The sequence below is a fragment of the Ochotona curzoniae genome, unplaced genomic scaffold, assembly GCF_017591425.1.
Source record: "Ochotona curzoniae isolate NIBS_2020 unplaced genomic scaffold, NIBS_Ocur_1.0 scaffold_4505, whole genome shotgun sequence".
Taxonomy (NCBI): Eukaryota; Metazoa; Chordata; class Mammalia; order Lagomorpha; family Ochotonidae; genus Ochotona; species Ochotona curzoniae.
The window spans coordinates 46,108,270-46,134,417 of record NW_024467118.1 but is presented as its reverse complement, the minus strand read 5'-3'; the positions used below and the strand labels follow the sequence as shown (position 1 = coordinate 46,134,417).

General features: G+C 39.3%; 1 protein-coding gene across 2 annotated transcripts in view; it reads right to left on the bottom strand.

Annotated features, from left to right (window-relative positions):
• The window catches only part of TENM3 (teneurin transmembrane protein 3), a 442,234-nt gene that overhangs the window by 69,891 nt on the left and 346,195 nt on the right, over positions 1-26,148 (bottom strand). The window contains exons 12-13 of one of the 2 annotated variants that reach the window (XM_040965818.1): positions 4,438-4,464; positions 1,837-1,983 (exon numbers count right to left, since the gene is read on the bottom strand). In XM_040965818.1, coding sequence (XP_040821752.1) covers positions 1,837-1,983; positions 4,438-4,464 — 174 coding nt within the window. The remainder of the gene's footprint in view (positions 1-1,836; positions 1,984-4,437; positions 4,465-26,148) is intronic. The other variant, XM_040965819.1, reaches the window with a different exon arrangement.

Here is a 26,148-nt window from a genome sequence, read left to right as displayed (position 1 = left end):
AGCTCCTTGTCAAGAAGATACGAATGAGTATTTGGTAAGGACTGAGTGAGTTTTGTGTGTGTATTTTGGAGTGGATGAAGAGATGAGGGGATGGGTTCTAGCCATGCTGTTGCCTGGAAAACAGCAGCTAGGTCTGCTCTAGATGCAGAGGGCAGGCCTGTTCAGTTTTCTCTGACTACCTTATTTCAATAGCAATCAGCGGAGATGAGCACTTTAGAAAGGCACATAGAGGAAAACGGGGTGACAGCAGCGTTCACATATAGCAAACTATGTGTCCAGCAATTTGCTACTAACTTTGTGTGCATTTCATCATTGAACCCCTTCAATGATGCTTTCATTCCTGCTTTCTAGATGAAACAACTGAGGTTTAAAGAGATTGCAGATCTTATCTAATATCACATCACCACTACCTAGTAGAGTGAAGAGCTGTTTGACTTCAAAACCCACACTCCCAAATTTCCACTGCATGGTCCATGGGCAGTTGCCCAGGGGTAGCTGGAATGGAGGAGGTCAAAAAACAACACAGATCTCAGGGCAGATGACCACAGAGGCCCAGTGAGCAACCAAGTCCTTTCTGCTAACTCAGTCTTAAAGTTATGTCACAACTGCACATCAGGGCTGGTGTTCTGGTGCAGCACGTTAAGCTGTTGCCTGTGATGCCACCATCCCAGTTTGGAGCATGGGGTCTAGTCTTGGCTTCTCCACTTCTCCTCTAGCTCCCTGCTCATGCACCTGGGGCAACAGCAGAGGAAGGCCCAAGAATGTGGCTTCCTGTCACCCATGTGGAATTATAGGCTTCTGATTTTAACCTGGCCCAACCCTAGTTGTTGTGTGCATTTGGAGAGTGAACCAGCAGTTGGAAGATCAATCTCTCTCTCTCTCTTCTCTCCTCTCTCTCCCTCTCTCCATCCTTCCTTCTTTGTAGCCCTGCTTTTCAAATAAATATGAACCACTGTCTCATCACTGGAGAAGTCACACCAACTGTCACTCTCCAGTCCCTAAAATTAAAGCCTATGTCCAATATAGAAGGTAATGATTCTTAGGGAGGGGAATGTCACAATTTTGTTTGACACAATGTAAAGGATTGAGACAGTAATTCCAGAGGTAAGTACTCAGGTATGAAGAGTCCCACACCCAGCACAGTGTGTCTAGGTTGGATATCCAGCTTGCCACCGACACAGACCCTGACCGGCAGTAGTGATGGTCCAAGTGACTGGTGCCTGCCACCCTCGTGGGTGTCCTGGTTTGAATCCCTGGTTCTCAGCCTTGATATTGCCCAGGTTCACCCCTTGCAGGCATTTAGGAGGGATGGGCAGTACATGGAGTGTGCTTTTTCTCTGTCTTCTATTGCTTTTCCAAAAAATGAACAAACAAAATCACAAAATGAAACAAAACAAAAGAGCACAGCTTCAAGGGGACAGTTCTGCTACTGGCTTGTTTTTCTCCATCCACACCTTTCAGAGGAAGAGCTTACAAAATGCCTTACGTCGTTTGGAATACTTAGCGATTAAAACGCTGCCTCAGAGCTCCCAATTCACAGAGCTCTAAATACTGCAGCAGAGGAGGATATTCACCTGGGGATTGGAAAACGGAATGTGGAACAATGGACATTATGCAATAGCTTGGTTCCCATGCTTTTTCCTTCAACGGTAATAATCTTGCAGTCATTTTTACAAAGAACAAGGAGCAAAATCCTTCTATCAACACTCATGTACTTTCCAATCCACCCAATCTGTGGGAATCATATTTGTTTTTTGCATGGATGACCACATGCTCACTGTCACTCACAGACCTGGACTCGGGCACACGCTTGTTTCCATGCTCAGCACTGCTCACCTCCTTCATTGTCCTTGCTATCTGTGCAGAGGGTCTCCATGGCTACATCACAGCCTGCTCCTCTCCACCCTGGCTGGCAAACACAGTGCCAGCCATTCTGGTCCAGTGTGCACCTTCCATTGCTGTTGCAGAGACCGGGACAGCCCTCTGTCGAGACAAAGAAGGTAAACACCAGTGATGTGAGTGTTGACAACTTGTGCACCTAAAATAGACAAATAAAGGACACTTAGTGGGAACAGGCCTTTATAAACAGCACAAAAACTGTAATTGCACATGGATAGGAACAGCAACGTTACTAAGGAATCTAATTCTTATCCAAGTGGCATCTTTGATTGGCCTGACCCTTGAGACACCACTTACCTGTGCAGGACAGAAATGTATGCAACGATTCCACTAAGAAGCTGCAGGCCAGACAAAATTAAATTTTTTTTTTTTTGTCTTTCGCAAAGCAACAAGGTATGCAAGGTATAGGGTGTGAAAAAGCATCTCAACAAAATAGTTTCAGAATTCCTAGATTTTTAACCTGTCATAAACATTACAGGTCACAGAGCAGGACATGCGTAAAGCACCTTGTTGCTTTAAAAAAATTCCCTCCAAATTTGAAAGCATGAGAGTGCGTATGAGGACATGAATCACGTTAAGAAAAGAGAACATTAATTTTATCTGGCCTCAGAGTTGCCGTATATTCATGTGAAATTACAGTGCATTAAATAATTGCACAAAGTATAGGCCAGTATTGATGACTATACTTTATGCCAAGAGTACATTCCTTTTCACAGAATAAGCAAAGCCCAGGAAATAGTGAAGCAGCTTAGCATCTATTCTAACAAACATTAGGATTCAGGCTGCATACGGATGGGACAGGACCGACAGGATTTCCAACTAAATGTAATAGCTGTGCATATTTGATTACTTAGGACGGACAAAATGAAATACCATAAGGACCACAATAAAACATTGATAGACTGAACAAAAACACGGTAGTGACGTGCTTCAAGACAGATAGCGAAGAGTGATATTTTGTGACAATCTCCCTAAGGCTTTTATGCTGTTACCTTTATATCCTATCTTGTCTGCTTTTATGGGCAAGGAGGGAAAATTTGGGAAACAATTAAAATAATTTAATATATCCAAAATCTATAATTGTTTCAGTCTAACATGACATCTTTTTAAAAAGAAAACAGTTTTTTTTTCTATTTCCTGCTGATGATATCTGGCATGCAGCCAACATGGTCTGTTCATGAGGATGACACTTAGGTAGATACTGGAGTTCTGGTTTATGAGTGTGATGTGAGACTGACAGAAGCAAGGCTAGCAATGCTCTAAAGTTCTCAGCATAACTGGCCATTAGACTGATCAATGGACAGAGTTATTTGTAATTTGATATAAAGCACATATTAATCAACACTTGCTAGAGCACTTGGGGTTTGTTATATAGCTTCTTAGAATGCTATTCTTGTCTCAGTGGACAAGATTTAAGGGAACATTCTGTTTCAAGATGCCTAAGTCCGTATGAAAAGAATTATTCAGCTATTGGCTTCCCCTCTTCCACTGCGGAACTTGCAGACAAAATATCGCAAAGAGAGGTGGTGCCTCTTACGACTAGTGTTAACACAGCCACGAGTATAGTGACAGTCTCTTCTGGCACAGTGTAAACTGTACTTAGGGATACCATCAGGTGAGGATGACATTAATTTTGCTGCTTCTTTTCTTCAGACAATTACCATCTTTATTTATGGCTTATTCAACACATGAAGACATAAATCTGTCTTATGGATGACTTTTCTCTTTTGTTTTTAATGAAAAAGAAAGACTTAATTGCCCCAGTGTTAGAGAGGTGCAGCAGTTGAATGCATGCACACCAGAACTATTGTATGAAAGCCTGGATATTGCCATGAATATTCTCATATTCTAATGAAAAGCACAAACAGGGAAAATAGGTAATCTGAGGAGAAAGGGAAGGGGGTTTTCTCTTCTGGAAAAATAAAATCTTCTACTCATTTCTACAACTGAAGACAGGAGATCTGCTGTTTTCTGTTGAACAGTATCATTGGCTCTGCTTTTGTAGGATGCACACGGGTTTTTAATTACAAAAAGTAGAGAAACGTAAATGATGATTTCACATGTATTTCTGAAACATTTAGAAAAGCTAAAGAAGTTTCCATGAGGACAAATGAGATTTCTCTCAATATGTTAACTAGAATTTTCTTTAGAATGACAAGATTGACATTCTGTGATAAGAGTATTTATGATTTTTAAACTTAGAATTTGAAGCGCATTAGCTGAACTGCCAACAACAAGAATCTTGACGGAAAAAGGAAAAAACAAAAAACAGCAAATGTACTGTTATCTTCAGTTTTTGTTCTAATGAGAACTATTTTTTTTTTCACAAAGGAATGGAATCTGTGATAACCCAAAATTATAAAAATGAGACACAGACATTTAAGTCTCAATACTTTAAATCCGAGGCATTTTACAGAAGATAAGCCTGATTTTTACTTTACAAAAATTTGCATAAGAAACAGTCTATTGTCATACCTAGCACAATCATATACACGTTCATATATAGAGATATGTCAACAAAGAGCAAATATACAGTACCTTTAACTATCTTATCCAAATAGTGAGCTTGGGAAATTAAAAAGGGAAAAAGAACAGACAGACATTTCAGAGATGTCACATAGGACAAGGAAATTTTCAGAATTTACATGCAAATCGAGTCGCTGTAGCTGACAGAAGACATCACACGACAGGGAGTTACTTCGTATCTTCTAAAAACGCAATATATTCTCATTTCAGCAAATAGAGTCAAGATTCCAGGAAACATACAGCACTATTGTGGAAAATACACAGGTGAACTAACACGAGCTTGCACAGATTGGAAGGCACTCCACCCTCCTGCTCGGGAAGATTTCACTTCACAACAACTGTGGACAATATAGAGAATCGATTCTTAAGCCCTAGAGAGCCTTGAAAATTTCAGACCACGAAATGTACAAATACCAAAACCTGAACGGTGAATATGTTAATAAAAAGAAAAGGAAACAAGAACCCTAGAGCAAGTGCAATATGTTCACATTACATGGGACCTGAGCCTGTGTTAACTTCTGCTTCCCAGCAGCCTTTGACTTCAAGCCAGAGGATGGGACAGAACACAGCCACGGTCCGCAAGGACGCGCTCAGAGTTCCCTTCAGCAGCCGTGCTAGTCTCTGTTCCTCACAGGAGCAGGCAGGAACAGCAGCAAGACAGAGTTTCTTTTATTTTTGTTCTGTTTTATACGTAATGCGTATATTTTGTTCTGTTTACATATATATATAAATTTATTAAAAATGTTTACTTTTCATTATACAGTTCCATAGATTCAGAGATTTCCCCTTCCACTCTCCCCCCAACTATTTCCCTCTATATTATGACAATAGTTCTTCAGCAACAGTTCTGCTATTTAAGTTTAGCATGACATTATAGGTATAGAGAATGGTCAAAACGCCAGCATCCTATTGTAAAGTTGTATTTAAGTTTCTTTGGCAGTCCATCTTTTATGCTGGAGTAGAGGTGCATACTCCACTGTATCTTCACTCTTGGTATGCTAGTCTCCATTTTACAGTTCCTCCAGATGAATATATGGATATAGGAAGACACGGTTTCTTACCATTCCTGTCCCTGTTCCTGTCCATTTATTTTTCATGAGGCTACAATTAAGCTATACCTTTCCTCTTGAACAGAGACATAAATGCCTCTTTGCCTTCAGTCAGTGTAGAGACCTAATATATTCTTAATAAGCCTCAAATCTTCTGGCTTTGTCAAAATTCATACATCTTTAATGACCTAAAATTGCTTTTCAAAGATGCTCATGTTGATTATTTTTCACCACTGACACAGGCAAGTGGTAGCAGTACTCTTAACAGAATGATTTAACTCGTAACTTTCAGTTGAGCCACTGAGGTCTGGTAGCTTTGTCATGTGCGTAATCAAAACCCTAAGTGATTCTGACACATCAGTCGCGTGCATATAAAAGGATTCTTTGCTTGGCCACAGGATTCCATTAGAGGCTGTTGGGTTGCACTTAACAATAAGTGTGTTTACAGTTAATTGGCAGTACATTGCAGGGCAAGTGTAGGTGAGATGAAATGGTGCTGTGTATTACTCTGAAATTTTAACTTACGAAAGATAATTCATTCTTGGAATCTTTAATAAATATATGATTCTCTTAAATCATATAAGTACTTAGTCATCCCTTCCAAATATTACATAGTGAAGTAAAGCTGCATAAAAAGAGCTCAGTTGATGATCTGAATATGTACAAAATGACACTAAAAATTCTGGAATTTCTCAATCAGAGTAATATTTCTAATATTCTTAGTGTATAAAATTACTAACAACAGGGCCCTGGCACCATAGCCTAGCGGCTAAAGTCCTTGCCCTAAACGTGCCGGGATTCCATATGGACTCCAGTTCTAATCCCAGCAGCTCCACTTCCCGTCCAGCTCCCTGCTATGGCCTGGGAAAGCAGTCGAGGATGGCCCAAAACCTTGGGACCCTGCACTCGTGTGGGAGACCTGGAGGAGGTTCCTGGCTCCTGGCTTCGGATTGGCACAGCACTGCCTGTTGCCGTCACTTGGGGAGTGAATCATTGGATGGAAGATCTTCCTCTCTCTCTCCTCCTCTCTGTATATCTGACTTTACAATAAAAATAAATAAATCTTTTTAAAAAAAATTAGTAACAACAATCACTTTTGGAGGGCAGACCTTTTGTTTGAACATGAGGTCCACTATATCTACCAAAAATAAATAATGCAACTTAATCTTATCAGCTTAATTCTCACTAGCTGGACGTGTTATTTAACAAACAGAAGAAGCTGTGCAAAATGTGGGTTCCAGGGCCCGGCGCGGTGGCACAGTGGTTAAGGTCCTCACCTTGCACGCCCTGGGATCCCATATGGGTGCCAGTTCTATCCCGGCAGCCCCGCTTCCCTTCCAGCTCCCTGCCTGTGGCCCAGGAAAGCAGTCGAGGACAGCCCAAAGCTTTGGGACCCTGCACCCACGTGGGAGACCCGGAAGAGGCTCCTGGCTTCAGATTGGCACAGCATCAGCCGTTACGCTCACTTGGGGAGTGAATCATCGGACGGAAGATCTTCCTTTCTGTCTCTCCTCTCTGTATATCCACCTTTCCAATAAAAAAATAATAAAAAAAATGTGGGTTCCAGGTATAGTTAGGGGTCATTGGGTGAAGAGAGCACCAAGAGTGGAGCTGAAATTAGAAAATTCCTTCAAAATACATGGAAGGTCAAAGTTCATGAACATTTTAAATACTAAAAATAGTTAGCAAAAATTTTGTGAAAAGATTAAACCAACCACCAGAAAAAAACATACATGATGATAAAAGGGTGTTGAGACTTGTCATCTGTGTTTCAAATCATGGAAGATACATGTGAGGCTGATGGCTTAAAACCTGGAGGGAAGGGGAAATGTAACAACTTAAATGTTAGTACTGGGGATGAAAATTTCTGGTAACACCACAAAAATCTGGTCCAAAATAATGAAGCTAAAAAGATATTTTGCTGTATGAGGTTCAAATAATTATTAATAATACTGCAATAATAAAACATCACCATATGAACCATTACAGGAAATAATGAGGAAAACACAGGCAGATTGTAAGAAGTCATTATGAATAATAATTATAAAAAGGATAAAGTAGATTTAAAATTGAATGTACCTTACATTTGCTGAAATGCACTTTAAGCTGCAGAAAAATTATTATGACAACAAACAAATATGTCCAGACACTAAAGAGCAGTTACTCCTATTAGAGCTACTAAGTTTTCAATTTGTTTCATGAAGTAAAGCGCTTATAAAAATGGGCATTAGACATACTAATAGTTATTAAAAAAACTGTTTCCCAGTAAAATGTTGTATTCATAAATTCCTTTTCCTAGGACTTCTTTAAAGAAGACCTATGTGGGGCACAGGGAGTAAATATTATCATCTTTCCTATAAGATGATGACTTTCATTATTTTTTAGTCTTAGACCTCTGAGAAATTTGCTGGGATCCTCTCCCCATCCAAATGAGCCCATGTTCACAGACACAAAGGCTACCCGTGCCTCAACTTTCCTGAGCCCGAGTTCTCTGATCCGAATGGGAAGGCGGCTGCCTGTGCGGGAGATGCGGGTGCACTTCCTGATCTGGACTTTGATCTGGCCCAGCTCAGGCTGCAGTGACCATTTGGGGAGTGAACTAGTAGATGGAAGATTACTATTTCTATCCATTTGTCTGTCTCTTTCTCTGTCTTGCTCTGCCTTTCAAACAAACACATAAATCTGAAAACTCAACAGAAGCAGTTCAGTTGATGTGTAAACGTTGTACAAAAAATGATCTGCTGAGTAGTAGTTCCAAAGGAGACTGCTCATTTAAAAATGAGGTCAAAGGAATATATAATATGTGCCTGCTTTGGGGAGGAACTGGGCTATTTGATGGCCTACATGGAATATGATGAATTCTAAATTTGCTTTTCTTTGACCATCAAACTGATTCTCATAAAAAAACAAAGCAAACCAACTTGGTTTTGTATATATATACATTAGGCAATTCACAAGGGAAAATAAAAATGGTTTGACTGTGTCCACATACTTGCTGACGTGCATGGTTATGAACTACTCTCACTGTTTTTGCTGTTGACAGTGCGCTTGGTCGAAACATATTAAATAGTACAGTGTTTTCACTGGGCTACAGAACTGACTCCTGGGCATATTATAGACACAGGCAAATATCACAGAATCTAGAATGCTGGAAATATCTCTTAGTTTAATTACAATAATAAAATCTCAGGGACTTGTCCTCAGAAGAGGATAATTCAATCAGAGGAGTACACAATCGAATACAGAGACGCGCTTCACTATGGCAATTACTGCAAAGTCCTTGAAGTAGAGGACAGATTTCTATTTAGCACTGTGTGCTTCATAATATTTTATAACATAGACTTTAAAAAATGATTCACATTAGTATCTTATTAAAGTTGTTAAGTAGGTATCATTCTTAGATTACTCATGTACCAGTTCCTGTAGGATGACAGAAGAGCTACAGTCTGCAAATAAGTACATATTAAGCCCATTTATTCCAATCAGTGACTATTTAAATCAGCACATGAGCTCATGCCCATTGATTTGGTCTTCCTTAATTGGTATTTACTGCTCTGTTTTATTACTGATTACAACATCATAAAGGATGATGACAGCAAAATAATTTTAAATACCATTAAATAATTTTATATTCTTAAGAGTTTACCCAGGCACCTTATAATATCTCTTGCCACAGAATTCTCATTCTAATATTAGAATATCCTAAATAGGATAGAGCTATTTAGGAAAGTCAGTTAATTTGAATTTTAACAGCTAGGAAGTGAGGTGGTATTAATAGAGAAAACCAGTTTGTGTGTGCACATGTTGCTTTAAAAAGCATTTGTTCAAAACACACAAACGGGATTACATTAAGGTAAGCAGCTCCTGCATAGCAAAGGAAAAAGTCAATACAGTAAAGAGGCAACTGACAGACTAGCAGAAAATATTCACAAACTATGCAACTGATAAAGGATTAATATCCAGAATCTACAAAAAGCTAAGAAACTCAACAACAAAGCAGAGAATCCAGTAAAGAAATGAGCAAAGGACCTAAATGGGCATTTTTCAAAGGGTGAAATTCAAATGATCAACCAACACATGAAAAGATGCTCGGGATCACTAGGCATTAGGAAAATGTAAATAAAAACCACACTGAGGTTTCACTTTAACTCCAGTTACAATAGCTATCATGAAAAAATAAAAAAATAATAAATAATGCTGAGGATGTGGGTAAAAAGATACCTTAATACACTGTTGCTGGGAATGTAAACTGGGACAACCATTATGGAATATAGTAAGGAAATCCCTCACAAGTGATAAAAGCATCTACTATGTGACCCAATCACATTCACGGAAATTAGCCCAAAGGAAATGAAGTAAGCATATAAAAAAGTTATTTGTACTCCCATGTTTATTGCAACTGAATTAACAATGGGTAACATACGTAATCAACTTAAATGTCTATCAACTGATGACTGGATAAAGAGAATGTGTGATATATATATTTATATATATATAAAATACTACTTAGCTATAAAAATGAAATCTTGTCTTTTGCAACAAAATACATGCAACTGGAAACCATCATGCTTAGTGACATAAGCCAACCTCAAAAAGCAAATATATGTCACCTCTGACATGTGGCAATTAATGTAAATACAAAAAAATGTATAGAAATGAAATGGACATCTTACGATAGGATTGTCCTTTTTAGCCTTTCCTTATATCCCTGTGGAACTGTGGTCTTCCTACTTTTTGCTTGTTGAATACTGTGGTTAGAGGTGACTTAAACCTGTGATTACTATAGAGTGGACTACAATTATGACTTTGTAAAATGAAAAGAAAAAAGGTTATATAAGAGTGATTGGGAGAGGAGAAGGGACAGAAGTATCATGTTTTCATAACTGTACCTACAAAATCTCTTCTAGAACTGAACCTGGAATCTCTCCTCTTTATAGTAACAAAAAAAATCATAGAGAAAAGAAACATTTACTCACTTAAAATTGATAATAACATGTTAAAAATTTGCTAGCTTGTATATTTTATTATTTTAGATGAAAAATTAGGTGAAAGAATTTGTGGCATAAATACATTGCTTCTTTCATGTACGCATCCAACCAAAATACCATATTCAGGTATGAAACACTACTTATATATCCCATCATTCCACTAGAGTGAAATAACATCTTCCTTGATTATAAGTGGGCCAAGAAAAACCCAAGATTCTATGGAAAAGGTACTTTGAGATCAGCTACATTTTATAAATTCCTGGCAGCTTGAAAAAGTGCCATGATAAAAGCTGCAAAGCTAAAATAGAACTGTGCTGTGTGTTCTGCCTTGGTTTTGTCTAGGCTTATCATGGACTATGTGCGCTAATGGAGACAGTGCTGCAGTATGCCCAAGTACAGAGTGGCCTCACTGAGGCTGGTGTATTTCCTGAGTGGTGCAATACCAGTTGCACATGGCATGACTTCATCCACTGGACCACATGCACCAACATGTTGGTTACAGGTTGCTTCCACAGGCATTATTCCTTGTCTGGGTTTATTGAGTGCCACAAAACACACACACACACACACACACACACACACACACACACACACACACACACACACACACACTTTAGTATTTCCTAGGTTATTTTTTTTTAAATCAGGTATATTTTAGAACTCTGATCTGGCAATGAATAGAGCCAGAAACAGATCTTAACATTAACAAATTAAAATTATAATACAAATTTATTAAACTAAGAGAACAACTGAATATTTAGGATTTTGAAATAATGAACTTAGTTATAATAACTTTTAGAATGGTGTCTGCTTAGTGCTAGCAAATTGCATGTCAAAAACCTTAACAGTAATTTACTGGTTTTTTCATAGCAATGACTATAATTCTTAACTATATGTATTATTTTGTTTAGAAATTTTTAAATTTAAGAAACATATACATAATAACACTTGCAGTAAGTGTGTAAAATACAATGGGGCATTCTCTTGTTGGGTTTCTAGAAAATATTTGGAAAATAATAAAAGTGAACAAGTCTGTTAACTCTTCCAGGACGAACTATATTTTATCAAAGTTGTAGCTAAATGGCTCCTTTAAAGAGAGAGGGATTTTTTTTTTTGTATTTGTAAGTGAGAAAGAGTATGCATACATGTTTTACCACTTGTATTTGGGAACCTAGAATTTTTTCAGTCTTTGTTGATAAGCTGATATTGGGGACACAAATACACTACCTACTTTCTATAAGCGTTTTTCAATGGTCATTATCTGTACAGCATTTGGTCTACTAATTTTTGTTAACAGGAGAGCTAGATAGAAATCTAAATTTTAGACAAAGGTTTTTTAATACTTTTCATTAGCCTATAGCTCTTTTAAATTCTTCACAGGATTAGCTGATTTCCCTCAAACTGCTTTGTGTTGTTTTAACTGTTAATTTTGGCAAAATAAGGGTTCTGTCATAAGCTATAATTCAAAATCTTCTGAATTAAAAGCCCACTTTCTAATTGAAACATCGCTGACATCACTGTAGCTGCATCTGTTTCTGTTGCAACTCTGTCTTTGTGGGAGGGTCCTTTATTGTATATTCATTACAGAAAAATCTAATTGTCACCTACTCTGCTACACGTCAATATACAAAAATGATTTAGGAGGTGGTAGTCCAGCACTGCAGACCATGGACTTGGTGGTGATTCATGTGGGTGCAAATTCTGGTTTTGTGGCTTACTAAGCTGTGCATCAAAGGAAAACCAGAAACCTCTCTGAGCCTTCGTACCTGGGATGGAGATTTTAATAGCTCTACTGGTCAGATTGTTGTAAGGATTAAATAAGACAATGCATGTAGAAACACTTGGTATTGAATCTTAAACAGCAAATATATATTTTGGGTATTATTAATATGTCATTAAGCTAGTTTATAGTGTAAAAGAAAATAAAGAAACAACTGGTATTTTTGAAACTGAAAGAAAGGCAGAAATCCTACTTCAAGCAAAGAAAGTAGGAATTGTCAATTAGCAGTTTTCATAAGCTACGAAGGGCATCCTGCCATAGAAATGCCAGGAAAAGCCTGTTTGTGTTCTACTTTCCAGGATATACACCCCTTAAAAAATATTTATTTGAGAGAGTGAATGAGAGAGAGAAAGAGAGAGAGAGAGAGAGAGAAAATGATCTTCTACTAGTGCTTCATACCCCAGGTCCCTGCAATAGCTGGGACTGAGCCAGGCCAAGGCAGGAGCCTGGTTCTGGATCCTGGTCTCCCATGGAGGTGGCAGTGATCCAAGAACTTAGACCATCCTCTGCTAATGCAGAAACTGATTGGGAAGTGTAACAGCCGGGACTTTCACTGGCACTGTGACACGGAATGCAGGCATCCGAAACACAGGCTTAACCCACTGTACCTCCACCAGAAAAGGCTCCTTTTGATGCCAACAGTCTTTGTGTGAACTAGCTAATTCTGGAGTGGGACAGCTCCATTCCTGCTTCAGGAACTTGCTCTCCTCCTAGCCTAACTTAAACCCTCTGCTAGTGTAGTTACATTTCCAAATCAAAATGTAATTTCCTTTATTGGAATAAAAAGAAAAAAAAAACACAATTTATGCTGCTACCTGTTGTGCTCTCTCATCATTAACTTCATTTGAGCAATGTAAGTAAATATTTTCTCAAGGAGTATACATAAGCATATAATCCAAACAAACATCTCAGGAGTCACATTTATAGTCACTGTTGGGAAACAAAGATTCTATTTTACATATGTCTCTCTTCCAGTTTTCTTGAAAATTTTTCTTTTGTTTTCCCTTATGAAAAGTATTGAGCTGATGGAATATCTATTGTTAACTTTCACAGCCAAACTTGGAAGTCAGTGTTTCACAACTTCTGAGTGCAAGAGGGGGCCCACCTTCAGCTGAGGGTGTATCTTCTGGCTGGCACCTATGGGCGACATGCATAGTTAGGCCTTTACTTGCTGGCTTGTGCTCAACAAAGATCATGGTTTAGAGCACAGCAACTGGGGGTTTGGAGGAGATGTTGCTGGAAGGAATTAAGGTGTGTAAAATCACCTCACAGGTAATTTTCTCTTGGCTTTTTATGTCAACTATATGGTGATCTTTTCCCCTGCATAAAACAATACATTAAGAGATGATTACTCACATGCATAACAATCTCTACTGGGGACTCATTTGAAAAGCCAAAATTGGGTTGTATGTGAAGAGCATTATTTTACACCCCATTGTTCATGTGGGGACCAATTAATGAATACCTAATGCCATTAATTCACCATTAGATCACTTATGTTTAACCACATGCTTTCTATGCATCCATATATAAATATTAATTTTGGATAGAATGATAGTCATTCAGCACCATAACAATTAAACAGCTGTAACCTGTCTCCCATGCTAAGTGATGGAACCGCAGGCGCACTCCATAAGCAGATGGTCTTACCCACCCATGCTTAATGTTAAAGACTTTTTTAAAAAAAATAGAGGTGTTGACAAATCAGAATAAGTAGGCATAGTTTTAATGCAAATCGACCAATTTGCAATGTAGATTGCCCTGAAAACTAATTTGGTGCATAGGAAAAAATTAAGCTCTGTTGTTAAAGGAAGGCATTATATCACATTTGGTTATAGTCGATTCCCCACCAACATAATTATTTACTAATTTCATTCAACCAACAGAGTTTAATGGAAAAGCAGCTGGCAAAGTATTCATATTTATGGACCGCCTTTGCTCCTTAATTTATCCACGGCACATGCCTGTTAAATCCCAGAAATGATAGTCATATTTCAGACAGCTGTTTTCCAGCTTCATTAAAGAGGCACTCAAAAAGAAGAGGGTCATTGAACCCATCATGAAGAAGAGTGATAGAAAAAACACTGGCTCTAGGCACTCTATAATCTGTGAATATGTTAAATATGAAAAGCAGGAGAGCCAGGGCTTATCGATAGACTAACGCCCTCACCAAATCAGAATTGTAAAAACAGGTAGGTGGAAAGGATCTGTTTTCACACAAAAGAGGCCATCTTCAAATTGTCATATTAAAAACAACAAAGACATTGCTGCTTAAAGCATATGAATGTGCCGTTGGGGGAGAAATTATGCTGATTTGTATAATTGTGGGCTTAACTCCACTCTTACGTTAAACCAAAATTCTGACTTTTATTTGCTGCAGTAGAGCATTAAGGATTTCAGCATGCAAGATAAATAAGTTGAAAATGCACATTAACACTTCAGTGCTTACCTGAAAGTTTACGGTTACTTGGCTCAAGTTTTATTAAGAACATGGCAGATTTATAGCCTAGCACCACCTGTCATTGTCTTCCTTGTCAATACCATAAAATAGTCAACAGCATATTGTACATCTGATGCCACCAAATGCTGGGGATCTCACCTTTTTAGTAAAAGGTGTCTAATGAAATTGTTAAGTAGGATAAGGTGCATTTTTATCTTCATCTTTGGATAACCATATATGCAGTTAACTGAGTTTTAAAATTTCCCAAATCCTAGGTTTAGTGGCATTTAAAAGTATAGATAATTTTAAAAGTGCTAATCATGTAGGCATTCCAAATTGAAAAAACCCTCTAGTACATTAGTAAAAGCATAAAAGTAAACTTTCTCATAAAACAATACAATGGTACAAATTTGACATTCAAAGGAGTTGATTTTTATTCAGAAATGTCTTTCAAGTTTTCAGAAACAATTTAAGTTGGCTTAAGATGGGAAGTGTAGTTTCAGGAAGAAAAACAAAAATCCAAAGCCAAGGTATATTCAAATTTAATATTCTGCCATGGAATATAGCATTTTAATTCAAACTAATGGGTGCAAAAATTTCCTTGAGATAATAATTATGAATTATGAGTTGTTTCCCCAAGGCACAGGGCACATGCACAGTAAATTATTCTGAGACTTTAAAAAACTACCTGGCAATTCACTAAGTTCACAGTGGGAAATAAACATGAGACAGTAAGAGAGGAAGGAATCAAGAGTTGCCAAGCCTTCAGAAATCAGGGCATAATTCAATGACACCCAAGTGATCATAAAACGATACAAATCAGCAGCACTTTCTTACATGCTGCTCCCACTTGAGAAAAATGATAGTGGCTTTAGCCTTCCATTCTTCCCGAACACAGCTGTTTTTAGAACTAGTGGGTCTTACAGTAAGCTGGGTAGGAAAAAGCCTAATTTAATAGGAGCTATTGAAACCCAACCTATACCACGGGAGGTAGATTTGAGAGAAATTTGTGCAAAAATAACCACCACAGTACAGAATTCATTTATCATATGACTCTAAACAAATATGTGAAGCGGATTTCTTTCAAAGGGCTCAATAATTCTCATCCTCATAGGATATGTGTCTATTATGTAAGCAGAAAGCTGTATGTCAAATCCAGATACACTCATTTGCAAAGCAACTTCTACATTCAGAATTGAGTTCTGGAAATCCTTTAAAAAATGTTCTTTTTCTAAAGCATAGATGAACACATTTAACATTTCCCCAAACAATACACCTGTCACAGAAATTTACATTTCAGTAGCACTGTTGCCATTGGATTTGAAACTCACACAGCTTTAACTGATGACTAAGTGCCTCTATTCTTAGAACAAATCACAGCATGAAGGACAGCACAGAGAAAAAGGGGACTCAATTTATGCCTACACATTTATTCTCGTTCTTAGGGATACACTGATGCCTTGGAAGGTGTTTTTTTTTTTTTTTTTTTTTACTGAGAAATCAACTGTCAACATGATTAGAGAACTTTTATCACGATGGCCTTCGGGATTAGCCTTTCACTGATAGACAGTAAGGTACAAAAGTGAAGATTTCAATTCAAGCTCTCATGAAGCTTTGTCTGAGTCAAGGATATAATTCTAATGGCAGCTTTTGGGTATATTTTACATGAGTCAAAAAAAGTTCATGGAAAAATAAGATGAAAAGATTAAATTTGTCTATAAATAGATTTCATTTGCATGCATGAGCTTTTTATCCCATGCATTTTCGCTGACCTTTCTGATGTTGATATTTTAGAAGGTTTTCATGCCAAAACAAACATCTTTTAAGTTCACTTCTACAACCTTTTTAAATCCTCTTGAATGACTTGTACAGCTGAGTTAAGAACATAAGGCAGAGTGTGCTATTACAAGGTTAAGGGCACTATATATCAGAGTCCAGATGAATAACAACTCTGAAGCTTTATAGGGATATGGATTGACAAAGACGGAAGCTGAATGATTCCTTAGTATTGGTGTGTAAACCATGGCAGAAACAGACTCAGACTCAAGTTTCACACTTAAATCCTGACATCAGTTTTGGTTGGTTGACTACTCTCACTCAACAGGCTAAGGAGACTAATATGACTCAAAATGCAGTCATGCCACTGCAGGTAACATAGGCTGTGGTTAGTTTGAAATGATGGCTTTGGGTCCTTCATTGATAAGAATGTGTGTGTGTGTGTGTGTGTGTGTGTGTGTGTGTGTGTATGTAGCAAACCACTCAAAGGATAGATGTACCACGACTCAAAACAGAGAGGCACTGTTACCATAAACAGCACATCATCTGTCTCTCAAGCCATTCTTCACAAAAACAAAACCAAATGCAATACTGTTACATAAACTGGTGGACTATTATCTTCCCAGCAGTTTAAAAACCACTGAAAAGAAATAGAGGGCCCTGGAAACCCAACAAAAAATCCAGGACTTTCATTTTTCAGAAAAGCCAGAGAGGTGAGGTTTGCATTTAGAGAAAGAGATTAAGTGACTTCATTAAAAGAACACCAATTCTGAAAGGGATTACAGAGGACAAAGTACTGTCTATAAAACTGTTAACTGAACAAGTGAAAGTTAAATGAGAGAAATAATACTGAGCGACCTCAAATGGATACTAATGTTATCTCAGTGGAAGACACGGACACCTAAAAATCAACTTGGTTTTCAGGCACTTAAATGGGCTCTGAAGGGGACTTTCAAGTGGTTCTGTTACACCAAAGCTCTTAGAGTCACAGGGCTGCCCAGCAGGGGGAAGCCCTGTGAGTTGTCTATTGCATGCTTCCTGAAGTCTGGATTTTCATGGCCAACCCAAGTCAGCTTAGAACAAGCCCCTTTTACTCCACTGAGCCTACTACAGCCCTAAGAACCCACCCTCAACCATGTATATCACCGAAACACTGGGTCTCTGTCCACACTCCTAAAGTGTTGAGGAAGCGGGTGGCACTACTGCTTTTTCTGCAGAGGCTGGTTTTCTCTGCATAAAGACAATGCTCACAAGGGAATTATCGATCAAAGCCAATTTCTATTAAACTGAGTCCAAACACCCTAGCAACAGTAATAAATAATATCTATGGTGCTTACTTTATCCTGGGAACTGTGATAACTGCTCTTCTATATGTTTGAAGCTATTTAATATTCTCAGCAACTCTATTTATGTGTTCCCACTTTATAGCCAAGGATATTAGTATACAAAGGGCATAAGTGACTTGCCATGATCACATAGATGGCAATTGCCAGAGCTGGAACTAGGTGCAGATTCAGGTTCAGTGGTGGTATGAAATATCTTCTGGCAGGAAGCTCTCTTTAGGACTTCCAAGGGTAGGCACTGTGGTACAGCAGGTCGATCATTGCTTGGTATCCCTGTTTCCCATATCTAAGTTCTGCTTCAAGTTACAGGTACTCTGCTTCTGCTCTAGCTTCCTGCTAACGCACCTGGGAAATAAATAGTTGCCCATGTACTTGGGTTCCTGCCCCCTATGTGGGAGACCTGGCTGGAGTTCTGGGTTCCTGGTTTTGGCCTAGTCCAACCCTGCCTCCTGTGGGCATTTGGGGGGAATGAACGAGGGTAAAAGATCTCCTTGTCTCTCCTCTGTCATTCTGCCTTTCAAGGCAATCAATTAATAGATCATAAGAAAAAAACTGCAAAGCATGAAATTACACTCAAAAGCAGGCACTTAGAATAAGAAAAATTTCAACAAAGTGTACCTTTGTTCTTTAAAGATTTATTTAATCTATTTCACTGCTTGATTTACAGAGAGAGAGAAGGAAAGAGATCTTCCATTCACTGGTTAACTGCCCAGATTGTAGCAATGATCAGAGTTGGGTCAGGTCTCAGCCAGGCTGAAGCCAGGAGCTTCACCTGGGTCTTCCATATGGACGCAAGGTTCTAACCACGTGGACCATCTTCTGTTGCTCTCCCAGGTGCACTAGCAGGGATCTGGACTGTGAGTGGAACAGCTGGGCTCAAGCTGTTGCCTACATGGGATGCCAGCATTGTAGGTGGCAACTTTATTTAATATGTCACAATGTTTGGCCCCCTAACCATCAACATCAGGATAGCCACATGACTTATTTAAAAATCAATTCAGTGCTCCTAATAAGCATTTTTCCTGTATTACTCTTTGCAGTGAGTTTGCAATATCTTCTATGTGATAATGAAAAGATAATTCAATATGACAATTTAATGTGATCATTATTGATGGTTTAGCAGAATTTTGTTTTGCTTCAAAATTGTTACTGAACGTGTCATGAGAATTTTGTAGATTATTATCAAGTTTGGGAGACTTTACTATTGTGTAATCATCTGATCTTAAATACTCATCGAAGGGGACAGTGATATAGCATAGTTGACAAAGCTGTCCCCTGCAGTGCCAGCATTGCATACAAGCACCAATTTGAGTCCTTGCTATTCCACTTCCCATTCATTGCCCTACTAATGTGTGTAGGAAAGCAGTGGAGGATGGCTCCATTAATTGGGCCCCTGTATCCATATGGGAGACCTGGAAGAAGCTCCTGGCTTTGGACTGGCCCAGCTCTGGCCATAGCAGCCATTTGGGGAATGAGCCAGCAGATGGAAGATTTTGTCTGTTTCTTTTTCCAATAAATAAGTAGATTATTAAAAAAAATACCCATGGAGTTGGTGACATTCACTGCCAGCTTTCCTGTGATGCTTTCCTAGTCTATTTTGAGTAATGCTATCTTTGTCTGTGTTACTATTTTGTACTAAACAAGAATTCTTTTTCTGGTGGGTTCCTGTGACTCAATGATATAGAGGACCTTCAAAAATTTCAGGAAGCAGTAGAGTGAACAGGCACATTTTCCTGAACTTTAACTGGAAAGTCAGATTTAGAGAGAAGGAGAGAGAGAAAGATCTTCTATCCACTGGTTCATTACCCAAGTGGCTGCAATTGCCAGTGCTGTACCAATCTGGAGCCAGGAGCTCTTCCATGTGTCCCACGCAGGTGCAGGGTCCCAAGGCTTTGGGCTGTCCTCTACTGCTTTCCCAGGCCATAGGCAGGGAGCTGGATGGGAAGCGGAGCTGCTGGGATTAGAAGTGGCACCCATGTGGGATTTTGGCACATTTTAGGTGAGAACTTAAGCTGCTAGGCCACAGCACCGGACCTTTCCCTGAACTTTTAAAGACCCTATTTACACAGAAGGCATCACACAGTGATAGGTTCAAAGAGTTCACAGAGCTTCTCTGGGCTTCTGGCTTCCAAATACAAGAATTTTGATAACTTCATCAAAAGAGAAGTATGCATCACAAAGAAAAAAGAAATTACAGTATACTGGTTGGTAGCTGTGTAAGTTTCATCCTCGATTCTATTACTGATAGAAGAAAACCTACATTTCTAGGTTTTATCTTCCCCTCAGGCCCTTAAGTTGTACTGACAGATCAAAAGCCTGTGCATACCCAGAGGAATCTCTTTGTAGGGGCCCAGGAGTTGGCTTACTGAGAAGGCGCTAGGGGCGAGTAGCTTGTGGAAGAGGGTGTTCTGTCCCTGGAACATGCTGCTCCAGCTGTGACTTGATACTCCTGAGTTGTTGGAATTTCTGTGTGTACTGCTCAGTGTTAGATCACCCAGTCCAGCTTCCACAAACACTGATCAGTGTTTGGTCCTGTGCTGGCTGGGATCTGAGGCAGGTCCCTTTTACTGCCTGCATGCCTGTTACCAGCAGCTCTCATATTGAGCTCTAGCTCAGTGTCCTGAAGGGTATGCGGCGGGCCAGTGCCTCTGTGGCTCACGACCTCCTGGGTTAACCTGCAAACCAAACTTCAGCCTCCTTCTAGGTTTCCTTAGCCATGATCTCATCTGGACTTCTCAGGATTCTTAAGACCTTGGCTAGGCTAGTGTCTGCAGCACAGTCTACTTCCACACTCATCGAACTAGCACTCAGCGTCTCATGCACTGACCTCCTGGTTTTTCTCCTTCCAGTCTTCGATCTGCATCTGCCAGTGGGCCTGGGCCTGCGTCAGCTTGTCTAGCACCAGGCTCAGACACAGCCTGTACTACTCTCAAATTTTGTTCAAAAAGCATCTGTGGTCACAAACAGGCAGTGTTGAACTGCAGTTCTTGATGGGTGACCCTACAAATCTTGTCAGTCCTTCCTTGAGGATCTTGAAGGGATGGTAATAATCACAGGAGGGTCCAGGCTCTGGCTCCCGGTGCCAGTTAAGGACATGCATATCCAACTCTCCCTCAGCCTGCTCCAGGGTATGCACCTAGCTTAGATGAGCAGCTGGGGCAGGAGTCACTGATGGACTGTACTCTGTTCTCATTGCCTACTGCAGCTTGTCAGAACCAGCACAGCTCCCTGTTATCTCCAACAAGGATGAGGACATGAAGCAGGTACAGAATACAGACAGACTGCTGCCACCCAACCCTTATGGGGTGTTGGGTGTGTAAAATCCCTGGCCACCCATGCACAGAGCCACCATCCTGAAAAATGAAGTAACTGACACTATCAATATCCATGGGAAGTTGTGGTCAGACAGGGGATGCGAGTGACACTGCTATGAGGGACTGCCATCCCACACGGAGTCAAACCTGTTTTGATCATGTATTTTCTGTATCTGATGATGAGAGGAATTTTCAACAGATTAACTCTGGTTTCAGTACAATTCAAACTCCAGTTTTCCTAAAGTACCCACCTACTTGTATGGGACAGAGTTCTACACAAGCACGCTCTGTCTCTATATGCTCCCATACTCCGTGCCCGTCTGTCTGTCACCAGGCAGGCCTGTGGGTGGCAGGAAGACTCCTGGATGGCCAGCAGCAACAACCACAGACAGAAACGCTATCACTTCTCATAAATGTATCTGTGAACTCCAATGCAGATATACTGCAGTGCTCCAATGTCACCTTGAGAAGGAACAGCATGGTGAGAAGGAAGTTAGAGTTAAGGGCGGCAGAGACCTGAGCTGAAACAGTTTCAACAGACCATATGAGCACATGGTCCCCATGTGGGATCTCATGTGCAAGTGAAGAAGGGGGTTCACAAAACAACACTCCCAAGATCGGTGCTTTGGCTCACGGGCACTGGATTAAAGGAAACAGGGTGATGTTACGTCTCGGAACACAAGACTTTCTAACTCATTTAGTTGAGGATACTTCTTCCAAAAGAAATGTTTTTAAAAAATAATTTATTTGAAAGTCAGAATTAGAGAGAGAGAGAGAGATTTTTCATCCCCTGTCTCAATCTCCAGATGGTCACAACAGCCAGGGCTGGGTAGGCCCAGAGTCAGGAGCCAGCAGCTTCCTCCTGAGATCCCACATGAACAGCAAGGGCCCAAATACTTGGGGCATCATTTACTGCTTTTTCCAGGCCATCAGCAGGAAGCTAGATGGGAAGTGGAGCACTAGGATAGGAACTGGCACCCACAGGGGATGCCTGCATTACAGGTGGCAGGTTAACTCACTGCCACAATGCCTGTCCTCTTGCCAAGAAATCTCACCAGACAACGAAGGAAGAATCAGCCACTGGAGGAGACCAGACTAACTCAACACGTGCAGAGGACTGCTCCAGAAGGCTACTTCAGATAACCAGAGGTGGGAACCTTTTCTCTGCCTAGTGCTAATCAGATATTTCCAACATTTGTCTGTTGCAGTAAATTTCGAGTCCCACCTGTATTTGTCTTGGCAGGGTCAGATCAAATGATCTCACCAGCTTTACAGCAACAGAGGGAAGGACATTCCCCACCTCTGAGACCACCTTGGTTTATAGTGATAGCCCAGCTCTTTCCTCAATTTGATCAAAAACTTCTGCCAAGCCAGAATCTGTTCTGTAGGCCCATTCATTTCCTCAAAACTCATTTGCTACCCTAACTTGTCCGTTCACACATTTCCCTGTCCCCTTTATGAATAGGCCTATATAAGTTCCTGAATCTCATTGGATTACTGGGTATTCACATTTCCTCTGGTGATGCGGCCCTATACACACACACACACACACACACACAGCGCCTTTTTCTCCTTTGAATTAGCTTACTGTCAGTTCATTTAATCAAAGCTTTGGCAGTAAAAGGGAAATTTTCCTTCACATCATACAACCCTGATACTTAAACTTCAGGTTCATAGTAAGTCCATCTCTAGCCTGGTTGGAGACCCAGATAGCAAGATACTAGACTGCCTTTTTGAAGGCGCCCCCTTTTCTTGGTACACTAACTGATACATAAATACTCATATACTGACAATGACTCTCAGAGCAGCCATTTATAGGTGTAATGTGGTATCCTGTATCTAATTGTTATGAGGGAACCCTATGTGAAAAGTAGAATAAAGAGGAGAGGATTTCTATGCTTCCTGACTAGCAGGGCTTTATGAGTCACAAATAATTGATTTTTCTAATCTTAGTGAAACCTTTAACACTTTTGTTTTTAAGACTGTCATCTATCATTTAACAATTTAAACAGTATTTCACCACGCCCTGGGTTGATCTGGGTTAAGAATCAGAACACTTAGTCCAAGCACCCTGCACTGAAGCACGTTTGGCTCCCTACTCCCAGCCCATATTGCTGAGTAGATAACTCCTCAGCTGTGTGCATTTCATTTTCAATTTCTAATCTGCAGCATCCCAAAACCCAGAGCAACCAGGGTATTTAGCAGAGGTGTGCTGAGCACTGTATGTCTAAGTTTTGTCTGAGCAAACAAAGCATGTCTTTGTGATCATTAATAATCTTGTTTCCCAATGTACTGAAGAATTAGAATAAAAACAAATAGCTGGTCTTTTGCAGCTTAAAGGAATTAGGATTTCCCTTAGGCCGAATTTCCATTTGAATTGCCTGAAAGTACATGAAAATCAATGTAGCTCAATAAACAACCCTGTGTTTGAGACGTTACAAGAAGAAAAACACCATAATATACTCCACCTTTCTTTCACCATCACAATTTTCAAAAACAACTCTCTAACCCCCAATCCAAAACAGACACCCTTCAGGTTAAACAATATCCATTTTGAGACCAAGTTATATTTTGTAACAATGACACAGAAATCTTATTAGTGGTTTTAATTAAACTCCTTTGGCAGAAATCTTGTTTCACTTTTTTTTTTGGTAAGGATTAGTATCCCAAACGCTATCTAGTTTAATTTTGTCTCTTTTATGCTAAATAGCAAAACAAAAACTCCAATTTATGGGGCAATAGTTGCCTGCCATTTCATTAAGTGCATTGTAGTCTAGCATTTTATTTAATTTTAACAATTCTAGAAGGTATAAAATATCCACACTTCATGTAAGATGAAATATGCTTAGGTTAAAAGACTAATTCAGAATCATCAATGGAATAGCAAGGGTTCAAATTCTAAAATCTTTTAAACTATTCTACTTCCAATCACATAAATATTATTATAGTCAAGAAACATAACTGCGGACAAGAAAAGATAGAAATCACAGAATAAGAATGTTTTTACTTTTGTTTACAGTTACCATTTATATGCTTCAGTAATAGAATTTCCATTTAAATTTTATTTATTTTTTCTCTATTTGCTATGTCATGATACCTTTTATATATTGCAAAGTTAAGCTTGTTACTGTGAAGCAAATAAGTATGTTACTTAATAATATGCAAAGAAAATAACATGGGAGCACTTGGGGAGGGAGGAAAAGGAGAGGGGAGGGAAGACTAACCATGTTTTAAAAATCTGTATCGTGAAAATGTGTAATCTACTCATTTTATATAAACAAAAACAAATTTAAAATGTGTTTAAATTTTCAAAGTCCATGATTCCCTTATATTGCACTGACTTTTAAAAGAAACAGCACTAAATGGCATAGAAAAGATGCTCAATATTTGCATAATGGACAAAAAAATCAACTAGGAAATAAAAAGTAACAGGTATGCCAAACATGGTACCCTTCAAAACAGACCCTAAGTGACCTGGAAAGTAAGGATTCTTACCATGTTCCATTTCATGGGGAAAATAAAAATAACGTTTAAGTGAAAGTGGGAATTAAAAAAAAATTCTAGGTTAAAATCTAGTAAGTGCCCAAGAAAACCAGGAATGACTGTAAAATTCTTCTGATAAGAAGACTCAAGAGACTTACTATTTTGGGACAATGGCAGGAAAGCAGTTAAAAAGCATAATCTTGACATAAACTTCTCAAGCTAACAGTAAGAATACAAATGCCTAAGCATTCACAGTATTGTTAAAGCTCACTAGAATGAAAGCTTACAGATTTTGGTTGATTTTGGTGTGATAGGTGTTTGGCTACTCTATATTTCTAATCTAACTTCTCTGCTACAAAGCTTTGGAGGCAACAGACAATGGCCCAAGTCCTTGGATTCCTGTCTCCCACGTGGGATAGCCGGATGAAATTCCCAGTTCAGGTCACCCATGTGGAGTTGGCTTGGTCCAATCCCCAGATCCTGGAGGAATGACATAGCAGCTAGAACATCTCTCGCTCTCTCATGCTCTCTCCATTCTTCAAATAAATAAACTTTAAAAGATAAAAAAAAATTTTTCGGATTTAAATATGCTTTCCAATTGAGGTTCTTCCTAATACCTAACCAGAGTTAACATGTTGCAAGTCTATGTCTTTTCATTTATGTTTGGGTGGAGGAATTGAAAATCAGTTTCTAAAAGACAATCATTTCTCTGCAGAGACAGAAGAGAGAGGGCCGAGCCTCTTTCCTTTCCTAACAGCTCCCACTGGGAGTCAACAATAAACCGTGTCATTCAGTCTCTTCCTTTGTTCTGGTCTCGGACTCATCTATCATCTCTAGTGATCTCAGGTCAAATGGATAACTCTTGGAATAATCCTTTTCTTTTTTAAAGATTTACTTATTTGAAAGACTGGGTGTTGGGGGTGAGTACGGGGGAGTTGATCAATCTTCTACTTGCTGTTCATTACACAAGGGTCTGCAACAGCCAGGGACTCCTTTGGGGTGGTAGGAATGAAGGCCTTCAGCCATCAACTACTGCTGACAGACACATCAGCAGGGAGAAGAAAGGGGTAAAATTTTTCAATAAATGCTCACAAGAATGGTTTCTTTGGATTTTACAAGTTAATGATACTGATAATTCTGAACTTAGGAATATTTTCAACACTCAAGACATTTTAAATTATTAATTCGGGAACTGCTGTTCTGGCACAGTGGGCTAAGCTATTGCCTGGGGCCTGCATCCAACATCCCTGCTGCTCATGATGTGCCTTTCTGCTGTTGCACCTGAGAGGCACAAGTACTTGGGTTTCTATCACCTACTTGGGGTGGGGTTTGGGAAAGTAAGCCAACAGAAGATATCATTATCTTTTTCTGTTACTGCCTTTCAAACAAGTAAATAAGAAAGAATTGTTACTCATTGTGGGGCAGATATTTGATTTAGTGGTCATTAAGTTGTGGATTATATACAGAGCTGGCATTAGTGGGTAAAGCCTCTTGCCTGTAATGCTGAAATCCCATACGGTCTGTTCCCCTTCTGCTCCAGCTCCCTACCA